This window comes from Zea mays, chromosome 7, assembly GCF_902167145.1.
Source record: "Zea mays cultivar B73 chromosome 7, Zm-B73-REFERENCE-NAM-5.0, whole genome shotgun sequence".
Classification (NCBI taxonomy): domain Eukaryota; kingdom Viridiplantae; phylum Streptophyta; class Magnoliopsida; order Poales; family Poaceae; genus Zea; species Zea mays.
The window spans coordinates 79,217,448-79,242,584 of NC_050102.1; the positions used below are offsets into that span (position 1 = coordinate 79,217,448).

The 25,137-nt window shown below is 41.3% G+C and overlaps 1 protein-coding gene across 1 annotated transcript; it reads right to left on the reverse strand.

The window, feature by feature from the left end:
- Positions 1-6,021: 6,021 nt before the first annotated feature.
- LOC103633940 (F-box protein At1g70590) lies at positions 6,022-9,739 on the reverse strand. The gene is made up of 4 exons (XM_020541576.1): positions 9,724-9,739; positions 9,542-9,606; positions 6,511-6,693; positions 6,022-6,217 (listed from the first exon to the last, which is right to left on the reverse strand). Exons 1-4 carry the CDS (start codon positions 9,737-9,739, stop codon positions 6,038-6,040), a joined length of 444 nt encoding a protein of 147 aa, XP_020397165.1. The 3' UTR covers positions 6,022-6,037.
- Between the last annotated feature and the right edge of the window lie 15,398 nt (positions 9,740-25,137).

The window sequence follows — 25,137 nt, forward strand, 5'->3', positions numbered from 1 at the left end:
GTAGAGAGGAAGAACATGACGCTTATCGACATGGCGAGAACGATGCTTGGAGAGTTCAAGACGCCCGAGCGGTTTTGGTCGGAAGCTGTGAACACAGCTTGCCACGCCATAAACCGGCTCTATCTGCATCGCCTTCTCAAGAAGACCTCCTACGAACTCCTTACCGATAACAAACCCAACATCTCCTACTTTCGTGTATTTGGGAGCAAATGTTACATTCTGGTGAAGAAAGGTAGACATTCTAAATTTGCTCCCAAGGCAGTAGAAGGGTTTTTACTAGGGTATGACTCAAATACAAAGGCGTATAGAGTCTTCAACAAATCATCGGGTTTGGTTGAAGTCTCTAGCGACGTTGTATTTGATGAGACTAATGGCTCTCCAAGAGAGCAAGTTGATCTTGATGACATAGATGAAGATGATGTTCCAACGGTCGCAATGCGCACGATGGCAATTGGTGATGTGCGACCACAGGAACAACAGGAGCAAGATCAGCCATCTTCCTCCACAATAGTGCATCCTCCAACTCAAGATGGTGAACAGGTACCTCAAGAAGAGGGACATGATCAAGTGGAGCATAGGAAGAACAAGTGATGGAGGAAGAAGCACCACATGCCCCTCCAACTCAAGTCCGAGCAACGATCCAACGACATCACCCCATTGACCAGATTCTGGGTGACATAAGCAAGGGAGTAACTACTCGCTCAAGATTAGCTAACTTTTGTGAGCATTACTCGTTTGTCTCTTCTATTGAGCCTTTCAGGGTAGAAGAGGCCTTGCAGGATCTAGAATGGGTGTTGGCCATGCAGGAAGAGCTCAACAACTTCAAAAGAAATGAAGTTTGGAGTCTGGTGTCACGTCCAAAGCAAAATGTTGTGGGAACCAAGTGAGTGTTCCGCAACAAGCAAGACGAGCACGAGGTGGTGACAAGAAACAAGGCTCGACTTGTGGCAAAAGGTTATGCCCAACTCACAGGTTTGGATTTCGAGGAGACTTTTGCTCCTGTGGCTAGGCTAGAATCTATTCGAATTCTATTAGCCTATGCCGCTCACCACTCTTTCAGGCTATTTCAAATGGATGTGAAGAATGCTTTCCTCAATGGTCCAATAAAGGAGGAGGTATACGTGGAACAACCCCTGGCTTTGAGGATGATAGGTACCCCGACCATGTGTTCAAGCTCTCTAAGGCGCTCTATGGACTTAAGCAAGCCCTAAGAGCATGGGATCGACTTTCCCAACCTTTGAACTACAAGATAGCTTAATAAATTTCTAAAAATTCTGCAAACATTATAGTGGCTTCTTACTGGTGTATAAGTCTCTGTCTCAAAATTTGGGGCCTAAACAGTGAGTGGTTCTCTCTGTACAAAATTATCAAATATTAGGGCAGAGGGGGTGTTTTGAACTACAACCTTCTTTTTACAGTGAGTTATTCTCTAAGACTTATTTTTGTTGGCATTCAGATGTTATAACATGACTTTGTACAAATTTTCATCCACTAATACTTATTAGTTATTTTGTTATGATTTTCTAAAGTTTCTAGCCAAAGGGGTGCTTTCTACTACCACTATATTTGAAAAATATCAAACAACAAATTTATGATTTTTTCTATCTTCTTCTTTGTGCAAGAGCAATCATTCTGAAATTTGGCAACTTTTTGCTTAAGGGAAAGGTGGTAGGAAATTCATGAACTAAATGGTCTTTTTCATGAAGTATTGGCAATGGGTATTACTTGCAACTTTCAATTGGGTTTTGCATTTTTCTCTGGTGGCCTACTTCTTTATTAACCTGGTAAAAATTTATTTGTCCACTGTTGCACACTTTTTGGCTTGCTTATGATTTAATTGAAATATGGCTTAATATCAAGTTTTATTTGTTTACCCTACTTAAAATGATGGACTGGGGTGTTCATAATTTTTGTAGTGAGGTTCTAGTGGTTACAAGTCCACTAGATTTTTCTTAACAATTTTGGAATTGTTTTCATAATTCTAATAATTGTTTTCTAGTTTGATTAATGCTTAATAAAATATTTCACCTTGAATATGTTCTGGACTAGGGGTCCCTTTATTTTTCCTAGGTTCTCTATTACCTTAGTAGACTAGGAAAAATAATTGCATTCACTGTTCATTATTTTTAGTTCCCTTTTTGATTTTCTTAAGTTTTGGGCAAAATGGCTTTTAATTGATAACCTTACTTAAATCTTCAATATTGGGGTGTTCAATATTTTTAAACAGTGTCTAAATGGGGTTTGAACTTCTACAAATTTTCTTAAGTTCAGCACAGAAGCATAACTAATTTTCTCCCTTTTAAAAAGGTTTGGTTAGTTTCTTTAATTAATTCCAAACTCTAAAATTTAAAACAGAAAGCACAAAGTTCAGTAATTTTTTGTGATAGTTCATAATATTTTGAATCCAGCAAAATTGGCTTGGTTAAATTTGGTTGAATATAACTCAAGATATAAATTTTCTAAGTTTTCTGCTGCATTTAAAGAAAATCAATTAGAAATGGTTAAAGGAAAATTGATTTTGCACTGGGGTCCCTGGCGAAAGGTTTTGAATGAATTACAGACAGGTCCTCGGTGCACTATTCACAAGAGTCTAAGGCTCTACAGAAAACCCCCTAGGGTTTTGCAAAATCGAACCCGTAGTCCTTCCATAATGGAATAGTGGCCGCGGAGGAAGAAAGGGGCGGAGGAGCTTACCGGCGGCGAGACTGCTCTGGTGCGGTGGTCGAGGATGTAGGGGAAGTCGTGAGGGTCACGACGATGTGCGGGTCGCCGTCGGGAATGGTCGGAGTCGGCCGGTCCACGTGCGGAGGCGGAGATGCTCGTCGACGGTGAGGAATCCGGCCTGCTCATGGCGCGATTTTCCAAATGAACCGGTCAGAGAGCTTCGCCAGAGGTCAAGAAGGACAGGGGTGCATGGAATTAGAGAAGGGCTCACCGGATTGCTCGGTCCACGTGCGGCGGCGGGCGACCAAAGTCCGGCGAGGGTGAATCCGCCTCTCCGGTGAGGCAATTCCTCGGCTCAAGCTTGGAGAAGCTTCACGGTTTCACGGGGAAGCGGTCCAGGGGTTGGGGCAAGGCTGGGGGTCAACAGAAGGGGCTAGCCACAACCGCCGTGCTCAGGCAGTGATGGCGGGCACTGGTGCATGCTTTCCATGGTGAACTCCGGTAATCTCTAGCTCGGGCGGGGCTTTGGGTGCGCGAGTGCAAACGGCTAAGGCCTCTGGGGCATTTATAGGCGGGGGTGAGGTGCAGACGCGCGGGCGGGGCGACCACGCGCGGGGTGCGCGCTGCCGCGACCAGTCCGCGCTCGGCCGGCCTGACACGACGTCGAGCACGTGGCTCTTTGCTTCTGCCCGAGTTCAAACGCTCATAGGTTGGAGATCTTCGCGTATTTGGGCATGATCACTGCACAAGATTTGCTCTCCCGAGAGAGCTTTGTCGTTTATGTGTGGAAGTCGAGCGGTTTGGGGCTGTGTACAGAGAGTTGTCGTGTCGCTAAGGTGGCAGTGTCACAAGGTCGAGTCCCAAGGTAAATCCATGTCAAGATCGTGTCAAACGGTGGAGAGAGGTTTCCAAACTTTGTCATGGTGTGTTCCAGGAAATTTGGCGCCACTTTGCTATTTGGACTTGTTTGATTTATGTTTTGAAAAACAGAGAACGCGGTCGATCTTTGGAAAGGGGCTGAAATTCAGATTTTTGAATTTCTGAATTTTTCCCAAGTGCATTAGTTCAGGGGCTGATTTAGGGATTTTGAAAAATTCAAATGGCAAAACTTTCTTACTATATTTTGTTGGTTATTTAGTGTACTAAAACTTTGTTATTTGGTTTTTACCAAAATTTGTATTTTTCTCCTAAGTCTTTTCCCAAATGCCCTTTATGTGCTTAAATGGTCCACTTAAGATTAATTAGGGTTTGAGAGTTCTTCTTACCTTGAGGTTCATGACATGATTAAGGAGAATTTCTTAAGATAAAAAGAATTACTTCAAGCTTTGTTATTAATTTTTTTGTTTGATGTTCATCCCTTCATTTGGTTCACATGTGATAATGGTTTGGGTTAGTTTAAGGAAGAAACCCTAGGTGATACTGGGGTGTCACACTCTTTAGCTGGGAAATTCTCTCAGATTTAACAACGGAACTTAACCTCTCTTCTATTTCCTCCAAACTCATTTCTGTTGGCTACAAAAGATGAAACCAATAATTATCATGAGTTGTACGTACTATCTCTAACAATATTTTTATCCAACGCCAATTTGTCCTTCAAACGTCTAGATGACATATAAGGGGAATAAAAGTCATATAATTCCATAGATTTAGTACGGCAAATAAAATGCCTTCTCAATCATGGTCCCCAGTGGCAACTCTCCGTCATAAAAAAGAGTACGATCGATAATTCAATTAATTCTATTCATTATGTATGAAAATCAATCTTTTACTCAGTATGAAAATCAATCTTTTACTCAGACTTATTAGGTTTTTATGGTCCGGAAGTCAAGCGTTTGTTTTCAAATTACTCAAAAAACATTATGGCAACCTTGTTGGCTGATTCTTTGACACCCCCATGCTGCAGGTTATTGGAGCTGTTGGATCAGAGGCTGGACATTCCAAGCGATACAGATCCTAAATGGGCATCAATGATCGAGAGCTGTTGGGATAGGTAAGCATTCTTTTTTTCCTGCTGAGAAACAGTTAACAGGTCGAATGCAGTCCATCCATGTTTGAAGCTCATAGAAGCCCAAATCATCTTTGACAAAAAAGAAGAAGATCATAGTTTCATTCTGATAAACAGTGTGATTAGCAGCCCCTAATACACACGCCCTTTCATTTGAGCAATGACCCAAGGAATGAGCACCGAGGAATGAATGCTAGCTCTGAATCCAATGAAACACAATTATAGTAGTAGAGATTAACACAATTATAGTATATTAAGACTAATTAGGTCATTCTAGTTAGCCAACAACAATGCCATTTCTCTTCGTAGACCATATTTAGGAGACCTTTGGTTCAGCTTTTTAACCTAGATTCATTGTGAAAAATTGAAATCTCAACTAAAGTGGTATCCGCAGCAGTAAATTTAGTCATACAGGAAGGAAAAGGAGAAACTACTTTACTGATTGTAGGTAAGCAAAAGGACCAACAACTTTTTCTAAATTATTTTCTGGAAAACAGAAGGTTCTTTTGAAAAAAAGACTCATACAAGCAAGAGTGCAACGTTAAAAAGGCTCTATTAAATGCCTTTACATATTGTAAAGGATAAATCTGAATATACCTTATCATCCCGCTTAAGTGATGCTTGAGCCTGCACCAAACCATCATTTAGTGCATTGTCCTTGTCAAATGCAAATTAAACCAATTGGAATTTGTAAAGAGCGAGCTACTGCAAATGACATCTCTATTAGCTAATTCTTGTTTCAAATGTCAAATGTGCTTACAAAAGGAAGAACAGTAGTGAAATCAAGTAGAAAAATAATAAACCTTTCTTGCTCATCTCTAGGGCAAAGGGGGATATTACTAATAAAGAAGTGTTCTGAACTTCTGGTGCTATGAGCTTACACGGAGGTCGTATGGTTCTGAATTTCTTGTTGCTGCCTTGCCACATCTTCACATGCCCGTTTTATGTTAGCTTGGGACTATCGTTGCCACCATACAAGGCGCCTGTTGTTGAAAAACTCTACAGAAATGTTCCATCAGTAAACCACGAGATGCAGATTTTTTGATGGGTAGTAGTGAGGTTTAGATAGACAGTACCATAGACTGGCCGTTGACGAACACCTGCATGGACTGGCTAGTAGAGTAGATGGTCAACTGCGGTCACTGCCCGGACATAGAATAGTTCATTCGAGTTGATGGTCACGCTGCATTGAAACATTTAGAGGTCAGCACGTAGAGACTATCTAGCTATCTGGTTCATCAGAGACAGAGTCAAGTGAGAAGGATCCGTGTGAACTGTCCTCTATTAGCATACACCCAAATGTAATCCCTATTCCATAGCAAATATCTTGATGATATGGTTCTTCGGCACTTTGGCATGGTCATTTCCTCACCTTCTAGGTCTAGGATGGAGTGTCCTAGGCTTCCATTTATCAGCATCCGACATGGCACGCTGCGCATTCACAACAGAGAACGATTCAAGTATTACATCCCTCATGTGAGCAGCAGCAGCTTCTCCATGCCGTGTCGCCAGCTCTAGATACATGAGACACTTAACCTTGTCTCCTGCCTGTGTATAAAACGAGAGAGACAACGTCACACCACTTGCCACCTGAGTTACAGGTAAACACATGAATTTCTTAAAATTGAGGAAGCAATCACAGTACGGGAACCTGGCATGGGTTCGTGTTATGAGTAACTTATCATACTTCGATACAAGGGACTAAGGGTTGGTCTAGTTAATAGCATGCCGTGGAAATTATTATCACCTTGAAATGTGCACTGATATGCCAAACATTTTGAAAAAAAAACAAATCTAGAAAAGCAAGTCTGGCACTCCTATGAGAAAGAGATGAGACATACCGCACAAAGCTTAATATCGCACTCATAAAGAGCTTTCTTGTGACCACAATCAGCAGCTAGTGGAAGCCACCTCTTAGCATGCACTGGATCCTGTGCAAGCCCTTCACCATAGCTATAATACAAGGAAATGTTATACATGGCCCGTACATTCCCTCCCTCTACAGCTCGCAAATACCATTTTGCCTGTATTAATACGTCTCTTTCAGATTTAGCACAACTCAAGTACTAAAAAGAGTATGGGGACCTGCTGGTAGTCCAGTATCTGCTGGTTAGTGTATTTTGATTGGTCCAGTTGACAAGATCATAATTACATTGATAGAGGAAACCCAACCAAGATTACCTTTTTTCAAATAAAAAGCTACTTTTTCTTAGCTGAGTTAAAGAGCTTCAAAAGAGTCTGGTACTCAAAGCATCATCAGATCAGAGGGTAACGAGTAGTTCATCAACAGAACATAAGTTGTCTATTCCTAATATATCTAGTAAGAGGTGTGGTAAATGCATAGATTGCATGAACATGATAGTGTACCAACTATCCTAGTTTTTTTCAACAACTGAATGCGTCTAGAAACAGAAATACTTCTACTGTAAGGAAAATTTTAAATGGTGTGTGACACCGACATAGCAGAGGTATCATATCTTACAGCTTCCTTCTGATTCCGTTTGACACCCTTCCCGTTCTGCAAGCACTAACTCAATGATTCAATAATGATTAGATTGTTTCAAAACACAGGTAAATAAAGACCACAATGCTTTCTTTAGTATGCCTTACAGAGAAATTTATCTGGCTTTAAGGTATTCAAACATTGCCAAAAAACTGGGTGTGTGTGTTGGCCTAGTGGCGCCACCAAGTGATGATGTTTAGAAATTAGAAAATAGATATAACCATTGATCATCAACGTCTCAATTATCCGGATTCCACGCTCGGATCAGATCATTCTACCAGCAAGATCCATAATCATTGGCCAGTAACTTATATATTAAACAGGGTCCGATTCCTAGCAAAATTGTGTACATAAACACTTGATATCAGCTTCTGAATGCGCAGAGCAGTTAATTAACAAACAAATCCCATAGCTTCTTTTGACAACAAAGATGAAGTCATGAGAGCAAGGGCATGATATACGCATTATAGGTCACACAAGAGGACAGAACAAAGAGTGCGAGTACCAAACAAATTCAAAGCACCTGGATTCCAATCTGAAAGCAATAAGACAGAGGCCCTACAATTATTTGCAGCTGCTAAAGGAGAGGCCACAGTACATGGAAGGAAGACAAAAACTCTCGGACACGCTCGACAACTACAGTCATACTGAGTACAACTTGTATGTTTGGTTCCTTTCAGTTCATATGATCGACGAGGTGGAACTAAGCTGCGTCCACGTTAACTAAGTTCCTTTCAGTTCATCCTGATTACAGGTCACACAAGAGGACATAACTAAGCTGCGTCCACGGGCTTCCTGGTGGGGGCGACGGCGCTGCACCGGCTACGTCCTAGGAGAGGATGGGAAGGCGCCAGGGAACTAAAAAACATCTCAGGAGAAACAACGCACAAGCATCTATAGATGTGGTGTCCGGAAAGAGAGAGGAGGATGAGGAGAGGAGCGGTTACCGTGGAACACCAGCGCTGCGAGTGGCGGCACACCGACGGGCGGGAGCGGGGCTCTTTCTTCGTCGCCAGTAGCGGCACACCGGTGATTCGCGGCAGAGTACGCAGTGGCGCCACACTTGGAGAGAGCACCGTGGCATCTACTGTGGACTTGGAGAGAGGAACGGGCAGATGTGGTGTGCAAAGGGAGGGAGAGAGAAGGGAGAGAAATGGGGGAAGGCAACCGCGAGACCAGGTGGATGATTTGTGAGCAAAAGGAATGGGGGGAAGGCTGCCATGGATGGAAGTGCGCATAGGGAGCGCGACTGCCATGAAGGGGGAGCGGGGCGCGGCAGCCATGGATGGAAGCTTTGTGGGCGATTCCCGGCGGATTTGGGAGATCGAGTAGGTGCTTGGGCAGACCGGCGATTTTCGGTGGATTTGAGAGAACTAAGCTGCCATGGATGAAAGCTTGATTTGGGAGGCTGAGTTCCCTGGCGCTGCTGGGGGAGTGGGGCGGGGCTAGGGGAGCGGGGCGCGACTGCTGGATTAGAAGCATCGCGGCTGGGGGAGCGAGCGATTTGTGGGCGATTCGCGGTGGATCCATCGCGACTGCCATGGATTGGCGTGATTTGTGGGCAATCTCACCGATCCATCTCACGCAAGAAAAGGGGGAGCGGGGCGTGCGAACAGTCATGGATGGAAGCCCAGTGCGTGGAGAAGAAAGCGCGGCATGGAGAAAGGCAGAAAGCACGGCGTGCGGGCGGGATGCGATTTGGTAGAACCGTGCACCATCCGCCTCTGTGGACACCTACATTAGGCACTTAAGTAGTAGTAGAGATTTGTTTCTAACCCTAACCCCTGGTGAAGTGCGTGTTCAAAGTTTATAATTTTCAGGTTTCTCCTATTTAGGCCCCATCTAGGTGACTTTCACTAGGGTTAAGTGTTAACCAATGAAAGGATTCCAATTCATAGTATCAAGAAAGAGAGGTCAGCTGAAAGCTACATCAAATATTGTGATACAAAGGTAACAACATGTACGTAATTTTGTAATGGTTCATCTGATATTATCTTTACGTGCGCATAGGAGTTGACATGTCTTGCTAGAGGCCGCTGTCAATTATTAGGCCAAGTAAGGGTACTTGTGCCATGTCTATATGTACGTGAACCTATAGGGTCACACACTTAAGGGGAAGGAAGCCTAACTCAGATTAGATCCGAAATTAGATAGGGCTTTAGGGTTACTAATGGGCCTTGGAGTTAGAAGCCCACTAGAACGCCTATATAATGAGGGATAGGGGCGCGATTAATTAAACCCTATTTCGCCACCAGTAAATGAGCAGACGCCCGCCCCTCGCCTAGCCACCGTCGTGAACCTAGAAGTTCAGAACGCGACGCTTTCTCCCTGTACGTGTGGATACCTCGGAGGCGCTGCATCTGGAGTACTAGGACGAACCGTGCGAGGACGTGAAGGTCATTGACGACTGCAAAGCACTGCTCGACACATTCATCTACATCGAGTGGTAATTCCATAATCTATAACCATAGTAGTTCCTGGTTTTATGGGGTCAAAAATTTGGTTAGCGCTAGTGTAGCCTCCCCATTATCCTTCACCTGCAAGGACCCACCTCGGTCGAACGCCATAGCACCGAGCCCGAGGCCGGGGATGGTGGGGCCTGACAAGGGAAACCGGGCGTGTCGGAAGGGAGCCACTCAAGTGGATTCAACGCTCGGCGCTAGGTTGACCCACCATAAATGAGTGGCCACATTAACCACGCTAGGTACCGAGCCACAGTGTGGGCACTGGTCAGGTTCCCACTCATGCCTACGGCCCCTCGGGCCTCATAGCGCTCATGACCTACGAGCCCCTGTAATGCGCATTAATGGCCTGCATGCCCCTCGGCCTGCGGCACACTTATGGCCTATCTGACTAGGCCTGAGTGCCCAAACCTCCTATAGGGCACTACACAACGAGTCGCACCGAACCCTAGGCTACAAAAACAAGGGGTCAGCGTCGCCAGAATATGGCGCCTAGGCCCATCACCGCCCCACGTCATCCACCACGATAAATTCGCGACAGCCAGACAACCCTAGGCCCTAGAAGTACACGTGGCCTCGCCGGGGGTAAAAACGCTGGTTTTACCCTTGCCTTATGGCTCCTTCCCAGGGAATCCACCGCTAGCCGACTCCTATCCCGGCCTATGAAAGGAAGAGACCAACCTCCAGGTAGGGGGTGGAGGAGAGGGCTCTGGGAAATGATTGTATGCTTTAAGACAGAGAAGAACCAACAAGGACAAATAGAAGGAGGAGCGCCAATGAGGACCAAGAGGCCGGAGTCCCGCCAAGCCAAGATTTAGCTAGGACTCCACCTTGCAGCTTCTAAACTCCACTTCCACCCCGATAAGAGATCTATGAGCCTCTCCTCCCTATCTCGACTGCTTGTAACCTCTACTATGATTTTGATCATTAATTGTGCATAGCCCAAGCCACCGATGACTGGAAGTAGGGACATTCTGCCTGAACTAGTGTAAATCTTGCGCCATCCACACACGCCCTCCAGAGCCCGAAACACACGCAATAATTACTTGTTGGAGCGAGGTATGGAACACCGACAATATGGATGTAAAAATGAAAAATGGTGTCCCAATGTCCTTGCATAATGTTGTAGTAGTCTAAGGAAACTTAATATGGTCATGCATCCACAAAAAATAATTAGTTTTAGATTTAACTTGCTCTCACATGCTTTATTGCAATAACAATTTATTCATTTTGTAGTAATTAATGTGTAAAACCTGAGCATGTAAAATTGTTATATTAGTAATTATTTGTTATCACCTATACCTCATAAAAATCTCAGTCCCAAAATGGATAGTTTCATATGGTGCTAAAATAATATCCATTATATAATCATAAGAGTTAGTGAAATATTAGAAGTAAGCAAAGTCATGCATGTCGCTTAGAGTGTTTGTGTTGTGCATTGATATGGATTAGAGGATGTATGGTTTTGCCATGATAGTTTAGAGCAAAGTATTTGTGATGCTTCAACATAACCTTGCGTGGTAGTCAAGTTGAGTATTGTTCCCATGAGCTAGAATTGCTGCATGTAGGTTCTCTGTTGTTGTAATGATTTAGATAAGTAAATTTGGTTTTATGTAGGTTATCTCTATATAGAAGTTGTAGTATATTTCAATATCTAGCATATCCTAAAATTTCATGGGTTTAGGCTTAATGGTCTAGGAGTTATGCTTGTAGCAAGTTCACTATCAGGTTTTTCTTTGTTTTCTGTGCAGATCTAAATGAATGTATTGTTTGCCTAGTTTATGTTGAGTTACCTTGTGGTAATGTTATAAGTGTTGGATTAATGTGGGCCTAGCCCAAATTAATATTCAATAATAGTCAATGCTAAAGGCCCACTTTAATGCTTTGGTGTACTAATAATTTAGTTATCATACCGGAAGCTCAAGGGACAAATCAATCAACTTAAATAGGTGGACCATTGGTGCATCTATTGAGAAGTTGAGAAAAGGATTAAGGACTACCACACGCGCGCGCTGTCGGTCGGGCTGGGCCGTGGTCGTGGCTCGTGGTAGATCGAACCTTGGTCAGAATATTCCTTCCTAACGGTTGCACATTTTGCCTCGAGTGATGACCATCATGATGGCCATCAGTTATTGTCTGTTTCCTGTCTTATGGCTAGTAACGGACGGGTTGTAATGGCTGTCAGTTTCTAGCTCTTATGGCGACCATTACTATGTGTTCCCCTCCCTATGTGCATGTACAAATACGGAGGAGGTGGACAATCATCTGGTTACGCGCGAACAGTCTCTTAGATGTGTTGCACTCAGCCCATTCATATTCCACCTTCTGCGAGCACAGAGAGTGGGAGAGCAGGCCTCTGAAATCGCCGTCCATAGAGCTGCACTTGCACGGGTGTGCGGGCGATTAGGTTTATGGGGAGCGTACTCGTGACTTCTCGCTCCATCCGCTCGACCAATGCTGATCTGGTTCTTCGTCGTCGACACCATTCGAGGGACTGCATTGTGTACATCAGCCTACACCAACTGCGTATGACTACATCGAACATACACACGAGATATCTCGTGTGAATGGAACACTGATGCCTTGAGCATTGTTCCCTCCGCGTGGTACACTCTGTTCTTCATATTTGTGCATGTTTTACTGTCGTTTACTGCTTATGTGAGTAGTGATACAAACATGCACATACATGTCGTCACATACATCACACTGGTTTTCTGGATTAATTAAACCTGATAATGCCTAATTCTCTAACAATCCAAAAACCTGATATTAGGCAATTTTCTGTTAGTGGTTTTGCTGCTGCGTTAAAACCAAGTGAACCTTTTGATGTGATGTTTTACAAGAGATGGCATAGTAAGTTGATACTTTGGTTGACTACAATGAACTGCTATCACGCCGCATAGGGGAAACCCGAACAGTTCACTCCTAAAGAGGAGAGAATGTTCGATGTTGCCAATAACCTGTTTCAAGGCACCATGATTGGCGCTCTTGCCAACAAGTATGATGATTTTTATCTAACGTGCACATCTGCAAAAGAGTTATGGGATGCATTAGATGAGAAGTTCGGTATTTCTGATGCTGGTAGCGAGTTGTACATCATGGAGCAGTCGTTTGACTATAAGATGGTGGAAAATTGTCCTGTAATTGAACAGGCTCATGAAATACAGGCAATGGCTAAGAAACTCGAACAATTGCCATGTGTCTTGCATGACAAGTTTGTGGCCGACGGTATTATCAGTAAGCTACCACCTTCTTGGATAGACTTTGCTACCACTCTAAAACATAAGAGACAAGAGTTTAGTGTGGCTGAGATTATTGGTTTTCTTGATGTTGAGGAGAGGGCGAGAGCAAAAGACAATTGTGGAAAAGGAGTTGAGACTTCTAGTGCCAATATGGTACAAAAGAAGAACTCCAATGCATCACATAATAATAAAAAGAAGAACAAGCAACAGAATGCCATGAAGCCCAAGCATGCAGCCTCATTAAAAAAGAAGAACAAAGGAGGTGGTTGCTTTGTTTGCGAGGGTATTGATCTTTGGAAAAGCGCTTGTCCAGACCGCAAATTTAAGCAAGAGAAAAAACCATCTCAAATGATGAAAACAGTAAACATGGTTATTAGCGAGACTCCAGAAGGAACATCGGGGTATGTTAATCTTTTAACTAATGTTCTTTCAGTGCGTCAATCCCCTGAGTGGTGGGCTGATACTGGTGCTAACATTCATGTGTGTGCTGATATTTATTTGTTTTCTTCTTATCAGTGCAAAGGGGTTGGAGCCTTGCTGATGGGGAAGTGATCACATGTGTGTGTTGTTGGTGTTGGTACAGTCATTCTGAAGTTTACTTCAGGAAAGATGGTGCTATTGAAGAATATGCAGCATGTCCCCTGCATAAAAAAGAATCTTGTTAGTGGCTCATTGTTATGTCGAGATGGCTATAAACTTGTTTTCGAATCTAGTAAATGTAAATTGTCAAGGTATGGGCATTTGTTGGAAAAGGCTATGATAGTGGAGGCTTGTTCCACTTATCTTTGCATGATGTGTGTAATAAGTCTGTGAATAATGTTGTTTCGAATGAGTCATATATTTAGCATTCACGACTTTGTCATATCAAATTTGGTTGTGTATCACAGTTAGCAAATTTAAATTTAATCCCAAAATTTGAATTAGTCAAAGGTTCTAAGTGCCAGGTGTGCGTGCACTCTAAGCAACCTCGCAAGCCTCGTAAGGCTATGGAGGCGAGGAATCTAGCACCACTAGACTTAATACATTCCGATTTATGTGAGATGCATGGAATATTTACTAAAGAAGGCAAGCGATGTTTTATTACTTTTATCGATGATTCTACTAGATTTTGTTATATGTATCTCTTAAAATAAAAAGATTAAGCTATAACACCCCTGGTGTTACTGGCACTAAAACTTGAGCATGGCATCATATGCATTGACATTTCATTTTGTTTGTTATACCTAGAATGCATCCACTAGGTAAAACTTCAAAACAAATGTGATGGGATGATTTGAAGTATTCTTAACCCTAGGGTAGGGTACTTAACCCTGGGATTAGGGCATGTGGGTAAATGTGAAGCCAAATTGAGTAGTACCTCAAAATCCATTGGAAATATTCACAAGAGATTAAGTTTGATGGATTTGAGTGGCACAAAAACCCTAGAGTGCTCAAAAACTTAAAACGAACCCAAGAAAACCCTAATTTGTGCCCTGGGGGGTGATTTCTACACTTTTGGACCAAAGTGTATATATCAAAGTGATAGAACATCACAAACCAAACAACTTTTACATTAGAGGATTTTCAAGTAATGTGGATCAAATTGGACTTAAGTGCAAAAAGCCTCAAGGGCATCTATGTGACTAACTCTGAAATTTCAGTGTAATTTGGCCATGTTTGAGGCATTATATTTCTTAATCTATGATGATTTTGCCCTAGGTCAATGCATCAAACTTGTAGAGCTATGATAGGAGTATAACTTTGATTAAGTGACTAAGCATTGGTGCTGTACAAAAATTGGAGATAAATGGACATGAAGTTGGAATGTCAGTCACTATTGAAGTCTGAATTTTGACCGATAGTGAGATCGGATGAACTTTGTGATCGAATTGTGGGGGATTTAGTGGATCTTTGCGCAAGACCTTTGTAACAAAGTTATAGTTGGATCATTGGACAACAACTTTGCTGCAGATGAATGAGTGAGTTGTCGCACAAAGATTTGAGAACAAAGCCCTGCAAGTTGAGCCATCAGACAGCCTGAAGAAGATAGCAATGGTACAGTGACTGAATCAGAGGCCAGATTCAGTAAACCTCGCTGACGGTGACCTCCGCGCCGCGATTCACGTCGGTGCCACAATTCGTGCCAGTAAAGAGTGTAATAAGTCTGTGAACAATGTTGTTTCGAATGAGTCATATATTTAGCATTCACGACTTTGTCATATCAAATTTGGTTGTGTATCACAGTTAGCAAATTTAAATTTAATCCCAAAATTTGATTTAGTCAAAGGTTCTAAGTGCCAGGTGTGCGTGCACTCTAAGCAACCTCGCAAGCCTCGTAAGGCTATGGAGGCGAGGAATCTAGCACCACTAGACTTAATACATTCCGATTTATGTGAGATGCATGGAATATTTACTAAAGAAGGCAAGCGATGTTTTATTACTTTTATCGATGATTCTACTAGATTTTGTTATATGTATCTCTTAAAATAAAAAGATTAAGCTATAACACCCCTGGTGTTACTGGCACTAAAACTTGAGCATGGCATCATATGCATTGACATTTCATTTTGTTTGTTATACCTAGAATGCATCCACTAGGTAAAACTTCAAAACAAATGTGATGGGATGATTTGAAGTATTCTTAACCCTAGGGTAGGGTACTTAACCCTGGGATTAGGGCATGTGGGTAAATGTGAAGCCAAATTGAGTAGTACCTCAAAATCCATTGGAAATATTCACAAGAGATTAAGTTTGATGGATTTGAGTGGCACAAAAACCCTAGAGTGCTCAAAAACCTAAAACGAACCCAAGAAAACCCTAATTTGTGCCCTGGGGGGTGATTTCTACACTTTTGGACCAAAGTGTATATATCAAAGTGATAGAACATCACAAACCAAACAACTTTTACATTAGAGGATTTTCAAGTAATGTGGATCAAATTGGACTTAAGTGCAAAAAGCCTCAAGGGCATCTATGTGACTAACTCTGAAATTTCAGTGTAATTTGGCCATGTTTGAGGCATTATATTTCTTAATCTATGATGATTTTGCCCTAGGTCAATGCATCAAACTTGTAGAGCTATGATAGGAGTATAACTTTGATTAAGTGACTAAGCATTGGTGCTGTACAAAAATTGGAGATAAATGGACATGAAGTTGGAATGTCAGTCACTATTGAAGTCTGAATTTTGACCGATAGTGAGATCGGATGAACTTTGTGATCGAATTGTGGGGGATTTAGTGGATCTTTGCGCAAGACCTTTGTAACAAAGTTATAGTTGGATCATTGGACAACAACTTTGCTGCAGATGAATGAGTGAGTTGTCGCACAAAGATTTGAGAACAAAGCCCTGCAAGTTGAGCCATCAGACAGCCTGAAGAAGATAGCAATGGTACAGTGACTGAATCAGAGGCCAGATTCAGTAAACCTCGCTGACGGTGACCTCCGCGCCGCGATTCACGTCGGTGCCACAATTCGTGCCAGTAAAGAGTGTAATAAGTCTGTGAACAATGTTGTTTCGAATGAGTCATATATTTAGCATTCACGACTTTGTCATATCAAATTTGGTTGTGTATCACAGTTAGCAAATTTAAATTTAATCCCAAAATTTGATTTAGTCAAAGGTTCTAAGTGCCAGGTGTGCGTGCACTCTAAGCAACCTCGCAAGCCTCGTAAGGCTATGGAGGCGAGGAATCTAGCACCACTAGACTTAATACATTCCGATTTATGTGAGATGCATGGAATATTTACTAAAGAAGGCAAGCGATGTTTTATTACTTTTATCGATGATTCTACTAGATTTTGTTATATGTATCTCTTAAAATAAAAAGATTAAGCTATAACACCCCTGGTGTTACTGGCACTAAAACTTGAGCATGGCATCATATGCATTGACATTTCATTTTGTTTGTTATACCTAGAATGCATCCACTAGGTAAAACTTCAAAACAAATGTGATGGGATGATTTGAAGTATTCTTAACCCTAGGGTAGGGTACTTAACCCTGGGATTAGGGCATGTGGGTAAATGTGAAGCCAAATTGAGTAGTACCTCAAAATCCATTGGAAATATTCACAAGAGATTAAGTTTGATGGATTTGAGTGGCACAAAAACCCTAGAGTGCTCAAAAACCTAAAACGAACCCAAGAAAACCCTAATTTGTGCCCTGGGGGGTGATTTCTACACTTTTGGACCAAAGTGTATATATCAAAGTGATAGAACATCACAAACCAAACAACTTTTACATTAGAGGATTTTCAAGTAATGTGGATCAAATTGGACTTAAGTGCAAAAAGCCTCAAGGGCATCTATGTGACTAACTCTGAAATTTCAGTGTAATTTGGCCATGTTTGAGGCATTATATTTCTTAATCTATGATGATTTTGCCCTAGGTCAATGCATCAAACTTGTAGAGCTATGATAGGAGTATAACTTTGATTAAGTGACTAAGCATTGGTGCTGTACAAAAATTGGAGATAAATGGACATGAAGTTGGAATGTCAGTCACTATTGAAGTCTGAATTTTGACCGATAGTGAGATCGGATGAACTTTGTGATCGAATTGTGGGGGATTTAGTGGATCTTTGCGCAAGACCTTTGTAACAAAGTTATAGTTGGATCATTGGACAACAACTTTGCTGCAGATGAATGAGTGAGTTGTCGCACAAAGATTTGAGAACAAAGCCCTGCAAGTTGAGCCATCAGACAGCCTGAAGAAGATAGCAATGGTACAGTGACTGAATCAGAGGCCAGATTCAGTAAACCTCGCTGACGGTGACCTCCGCGCCGCGATTCACGTCGGTGCCACAATTCGTGCCAGTAAAGAGTGGATAACCGTGGTGGTTAAAAGATCTTGGGGGAGGAGGGCTTGGCCAGAGTTGAGTCACCGCCGTACCCACTTGCCCGCGCGGTCGGTAAAATATCGCCGCCGGTGCTCGCCGTGATCGCAGCAAGGGACACGTAGTCGCCTGATTCACTGCATTGTCGTGATCGTGGCATCCCCTAGATAGTGACTTGTCGCACGGTGAACGCGTGCGCTCCACGGCGAGCCTCGTTGATTGCCTCACCAGGGAGATGAGTTCCACTCTCATCCCAAATTCGGAGTTGCCGCTTAAAGCTTCTATAAATTGATGCCCCAATCAGCTTCGCCAAGTTGTTACGAACCAAAGACACCAACTCTCATCTCTGATTAGCCACCATAGCCGGAGAATTTGGGTTTTCCCCCAAATTGGTTGTTTGTGCCGCCGTGAGTCACCCCGTCGTGGTCAGCCACCTCCAGGTCCGCTCTCGCGCTCCTTACCCTTGTTTCAGCACCCTTGCATGCTAGGGATGCTTGCCGACTCAACCAATTGAGCTAGATCACGCTTAATCGTCGGGAATGCCTCGGTTTGTCCTCAATGTTCGTCGTCGTCGTGGGTAGGAGAATCCAGGGCCGGATTAGTTCAATTAGGGCATGGACTGGACTCGCCTGGGCTCGAGGATGGTGATTCGATGCTTAGTTCTGGCGGTTGTCGTTGTTTTGGATGGATTCCGGTGAAGAGATGGCCGGCGGGCGAACGCGCCATCGCCAGGGCCTAAGTTGGAGAAGAAATAGAAACCTAGGGGGGTATGCGAAATCGTCAGTGAGACGTGTGAATAGTGCGTAGGGATTCTTTACTGTTTCTTCGAATAGCCAGGGACCTCTGCGCAAAATCACCAGCGCGGGCGCGTGCGCGGGCACATTTCGCCTAGACTTGGGCCGAGTCAGACTAGTTTCAGCCTAATATTGTTCCTTCTTTTCCTTTTTCCTTTTTTCTGCCAAGCTTGGAGATTTATAGGAAATTCTAGAAAAATGATAAAATCGTGGGACCAATTTTTCTTGACTCCTAAATTCATCTAGTATTTGATAAAAATAGTTCCAAAATTTTTAGTTCAAACCTGGATTTATTTAGTATTTAAAGATGCCTAAACCTAGCCTTTTAGAATTTTAGAATTATATTGATAGCTCCAAAAATAGTAAAACTTTTTGGGTGAGTTTTTACGATAATTAAAACCCTTGGGTAAAGTTTGGCATGCTTTGGATATTATTTGAACCCAAACCCAAGAAACTAGCTTTCTAGGATTTAAATACCTAACCCTAATAGAGCACTAAACTAGGAAACTCTAATGACTAGTGGGTACCATGAAGGAAAGTTGTATTCAAGATACAACTTAGTGTGTTTCTATTGTAACTGCATATTCATAGCATCACATGAGCATTCATGTATATGTATTGTTATGTATAGAAAGCAAAGAAGAAGTGGTAGTCGAAGAAGAAGTTGCCCCACAAGCTGAAATTCCAACTGTCGAGAACAACTTCTACTTTGATATCTGTGGGACAGACCCTGAGCCTTCTACAACACAAGGCAAGCCTCGGTGCATTTACCCCTTCCTTGTTGTTTTAAACTCTTTATCACTTGAAATGATGCATTAGGTGATAGGAGTTGTGTGCTAAACATTTGTTGCATTCCCTTCCTTGGAACTGTTTACCATTCCTTCATACCTGTTTTTACTTAAAAGTTTTCTGATGCTTAGTCTTTCCTTAGAAAACAAAAATGTTTTGCTTTAAACAAAGATGATGTTTCATATGGGATGGGAAATTTTCAAAGAAAAGACTTGATGGTGAATCCATCATGGCCATGATGGGTTCAACATCGGAAAAGATGTACCTCTGACAGGTACTCTGATAGGTACCAAACTTTGGGGTTGTAAATGATAAAGACGAGACCGAGCGGGTGACTTGCACGAGAAGGAAGTCTCGGTGTAGTGTCTCCGTCTGAGTAGATTAAGGACCATGTCGATGTAGGCTTAATGATTGAGGACCTTTTAACTGGCCACATGCCTCATCATGGGTAAGCTTTGCCTCGGTCGGACCAATACCAGAAAGGCCACCACACAATGAGAGTGGAGAGATGGCGAGAGTAGCGTGTACCCTCCGTGGCAAGAGGCTGGACGGTGGTGTATCTGTGCTCTCGGTTGGCGTGAACCCGGTCTGGTCTTGAGAAACCCGGTGGCGAGTTGACATATGCAAGGGTTAAGTGCAACATATGTCGTGTGGATGGAGATCCCTAGCTGGGTATTAATTGATTCAGATCACCGTTACTTCTCAGACATGAAGACTTGATCACTGACTTACACGTAACATTCTAGTGAACTCAAGGGGTGATAAAAGATGGCTAGTATAGGCCAAGTACTTGAACTAGGATAGAAAGAACTCTAGATGCACGTAAAGACTTAACCTGACAATAAAACTGGATTTTTAACGATCCACTGTTAGTAACCATTTCTGCAAATAGAGTCTTTGATTCTTGATCTGCTCTACCTTGAACCCCACAAGCCAGCATATCTTTGAGAGTCTTTTCCTTTGTCGGGTAAGACTTGCGAAAGTACACTCCGTACTCAGGGTTTTCGAACCCATGTTGTTGTAGGTGATGAAACAACAGAGTTTTGCTGTTTCTGCTCGAAGGTGGTGCCAAAGGAGGAGACCAATCGGTAAACTGTTTGGGGAGGATGTGTTGTCTCCCAGTTTAAAACGCTAAGCTTTTTGTGTGGGAGGATGTTTTACCTCCTATTTTGTAATAATAACTTATGCACTCATAACACCCGGTGTTGTAATAAATACTCTCCTTATATTTTTCGAATGTAAAGTAAGTTATTGTAATCCGCTTCCGCTTATTCTTTACTCCGACTATGTGTGTAATGTCTGCATGGTGGGTGAAGCGCTCTTGGGCGATATGATGGTGATATAGATGACCGAACTTGTCGAGTGATTATGTGCATCTACATAATTGTCCGAGGTCCTTAGGGAAAGGACATCTGTAGGTGGGTCTAATACCTTGGGAGGTTCCGTGACATAAGCTTTGCATTATTTTAAGACCTACAAAGTTGAAGTTGAAAATCAACTCGAGAGGAAAATAAAACGGTTAAGGTCTGATTGTGGTGGAGAATATTTTTCGGCTAATTTTTCTATTTTTTGTGTGGAACATGGTATTATTCATGAGAGGACACCCCCATACTCACCACAATCCAATTGGGTTGATGAAAGAATGAACTGTACTCTAACTGATTTGGTTAACGCTATGTTATAGACTTTGGGACTAAGGAATGGTGGGGTGATGCAATCTTGATGGCATGTCATGTCCTGAATTAATTTTCCACAAAGAACAAAGAAATCACTGCGCACCTGGGATTGTTTGGCTAAAGTGAATGTGTCAATTAACAAGAAGCGCAAATTAGGACCAAAATTTGTTGATTGTGATTTCCTTGGGTACGCTTTCTACAGTATTGGATAAAGATTCTTAATTATAAACTCTAGAGTATCGGACATGTTGGTTGGTACCATTATGGAGTCCAGAGGTGCTATATTTTTTAGGACGAATTTCCCATGAAAGCTACACATGATACGTCTAATGATGAACCAACGATACCCCATAAGCATTTTATTTCGGTAAAACACACTGAGGAATCCCTTATACATAATCCTGTGGAAGATGACAATGTATCAACTCGAAAGAGTAAGAGGCCAAGGATTACAAAGTCCTTGAAAATGCTTAGGCCTGAGGTACTATGAAAGGTACAAGGCGAGGCTTGTAATTAAAGACTATTCACAAAAGGAATGTGAGGATTTCTTTGTTACTTATTCACCTGTGGCTCGATTGACCATAATTCGTGTGCTACTTTCTCTAGCTGCCTCTCATGGTCTTCTCGTCCATCAAATGGATGTTAAGACAACATTCCTCAATAGAGAGCTAGATGAGGAAATCTACATGGAGCAGCTAGCTGGGTTTGTAGAAAACGGTCAATGTAACACACCGTCCACTCTCGAACCGGCGGTACTTACTCCTGTCAGCTCTCTAGGATCATATATTTGTCCCCATAGACCACCACGAGTCTTTTGTGCGTACTTTGTCCTCACTCATGCGCACCCGAGAAAACTTTCTGGTCGGTCACCCATCCCAAATTGCTCAAAGTGAAGCACACTAAACTTGGAGGTTTTTTCGAGATAGTCTTCCGAAAAACAACATGCGAGCCATCCTGCATATGTGTAACACCCTAAATCTATCAAATGAAAACAACCCAATTTGATGTATTAAATTTCAATTGAAAGAAAATTATTTATGTTTATAAATAATGAAATGGTGACATAATTAAATTGAATAATTTCTTGATTAGATAAAATTTTGTTAAGTGTTTGATGTATTCATGCCGAGACATACATTTTGTTTGATGTATCCAATTTTTTTAGATTTAAGTTGGTGTGAAGATCTCATTTTATAAAATACGAATGAGCTATTAAAATTAGTGTTTTTGGAACATTGTTTTTGATAGGTTAATATTTTTTTGTATTGTGACAATTTTATTTTATCAATTTTCTTTTTTTGAATCCAATCGATTTAAATAATAGATTTTTGACTAAAAAGATTTATTCTTTAAAATTGGGTGTTCTTATTTATAAAATATTATTTTTAAATTTATTATAGTTTTTAAAATATGTAAATATATATATTCTAACATTTATCTATTAGTAAAAAAAGAAGGAAAACGATTAGGGAATTTGAAAAAAAACAAAACGCAACACACTCACGCACACACATCTATTCTAAAAAATTACAAAAAAAAGAAAACCCTCGCACAGCCTGCTCCTAGGCTCTGGCCGTGGCCGTTCTTGTCTCCCCTCCCTCCGTTAGTATGATAGGTGGGCCCGCCCGGGCTTCTTCTCCACGACTCTCTCTTTCTAATTGCTGCTGTCAAGAAACGGACGCCGCCAGCCACCATCCGTTCGCCTGCTCGCCTCCCCTACTCTCACTCGTTCAATTGCTGCAAGCACTACCATGACACTGCCCCACGTCTGTTCTCCTCCCGTCCCACTAAATAGGACGTTTCTTCTCCCCTCCTTATCTCCGTTTACAAGCAATTTTCTCCATTAAGGCTGTTTGAAGTCTTCCTTCTCTCAATCCACATCAATTCGGCGGCGATTCACTCCATCCTCGCCTCCTTACCTTCGCAGTAGTAACGCCAAGCTGCCCGTTTGATTCCTCTAATCCTCTCTATCGCTTGCTCTCCTCATCCTGCCCCTATAAATCGCATTGTCACAGCCGTCGTGCTCGATTCGGTGTCGCCTCTTCTCCTCTCCCTACACTTGAAAGGTAGATGACTGTCCTTCTATCGTCTACAGTTAATCGTGTTTTAATACTGCAACATTTTTCAGTTTGTAAAAAATAATTAGATTTAAAATAATTGAGTTCTTGTGTTGCTAACTTCGTAAATAGCATTCACATCAAATTACATGATTTCGTAATTTTAATTATGGTAGTTATAACATATCTACATATATTTTCTAAAATAAGAAATTAAAAGAATTAGAGCCTTTCTGTTCTTGTAGCAAAAAATAAAAGATAGATTTTTGTAATGATATCTTTATACAAAAATATAAATTTACCGGCTACTCCTCCTAGTCTACTTTTATTTATATGTAGATCCATGTTACTGTTCATTATAAAATATACATTTGGAAACCAAATTAGGAATGGTTTTGTTAGTTTCACAATTATGTGATAAGCATTTTAATTAGTATTTCCAACAGATCACATATTTTCATAGTTCAATTTGAATTACGGTTGTTATACAAGAAGTATTGAAATGGCCTTTTCAATGAATATCATGTTTTCATAATATAGCAATATTCATTATAGATGTTTAAGTATAGCTTTCTTAAATAGAAATTTAAAAGAAATTGTAAACCATATGTTACTTAATAAAAATAAAAGATAAATTTATGTCTAATTATATTTCCGTTTAAACTTGATTTAGCCTTATATTCAAGTTCTTATAAATGATGATATGTTATTTCTCACAATGTTTAAAAGTAATATAGAGTTTTTTCTAAAATAAGTGTTAAAATAGATTAATTAGTGTTCTTGCTTTTGTAAACTAAAATGATAGTTTACATAATGTCGAATACAATTTCCTTATTAATGAATTAGATCATTTGTTCCTAAATTAAAATGACTTTATTAGTTTTCTAGACATGATTAACTATGCATCAAATTGAGTCCATATTATTTATGTATACCACTTAGTTTTTCCTACAGAATAAAATAATGTAATTAGTATTCATGTTGTTTCTATAATTAAAATGTTAGTGTATATATTGACTTTGAATATAGCTTTCTTAATAATAATATAAGCCATGTGTTTTCTTAATAAAATAAAGATAATTATTTGTTTCAATATCGTTCCATATGAAACATGTTTAGGTTTATATATTAGCCTCTCATCATTTAATGTTTAATGATGTGTTTCATAAGTCATTAACCTTAGATATATAACATATATTTTTTAAAAGGTTAAAAGGGTTAATAATGTTATAATGTGATTTATGTTATGAACTCTTAAGCTTAGACATACCACATATGCTTTTATAAAGAATTAAAATGGAAAATCTAATATTTGTATACTTATAATTAAGATATTTGTGTGATGTTTAGAGATTGATCCAGTAGTTGAGAATCAAGATCTATTCCATGGAAGAATCTCAAGCTTTCTATAAGCAAGGCAAGTGGACTTCTCCCCCTACATATTCTGTCTGATCCCATACAATACATTTAATAAAGTTTACTTTTGGATATGTGTGTAATTTGATGGGTTACACCTAACCTTTCAAACCTTATTCCTTGATCAAACCTAGGTATTGTACTTTACTTTAGTAGCTATGCTATTGCTACAACTTTAACTTTATGCAGTCACTCCTGTTTATGATATTAATGTTCCAAATGGTAAGTTTACATTATTGTTGTTAATCCAATAATTAAGCAAGATCATATGATTTAATTGGAACATGGAGTGACCACCCAGGAAAACAGTGCTACCATGAGTGTGGTATGGGACGCCCTTGGCTAAATAACTAGGGAAGTCTTATGTTGGGTGTTGGTCTTGGTCGATTGGAACGAGGGCATCTGCCAAGCGCTTATATTTCTGGCTCAGGCAGATTGGATACGAGCATAGTTCCCAAGCTTTACCTTGCAGACTGGACTATAAGTTGGGTTACATCAGATGTGCTCTATGCAGTTTGACCATTTCCAACATCTGCATAGTGAGGACTCTAGGGAAAAGCCTCGTAGTGAGACCCTAGCCAGTCACCCCGAAAGTGAATACGGGACATGCAAACCCGGGCTAGAAGGGAATCATGACTCACGGGTAAAGTTGTGCCACCTCTGCAGAGTGTAAAACTGATATATCAGCTGTGCTCACGGTTACGAGCAGCCT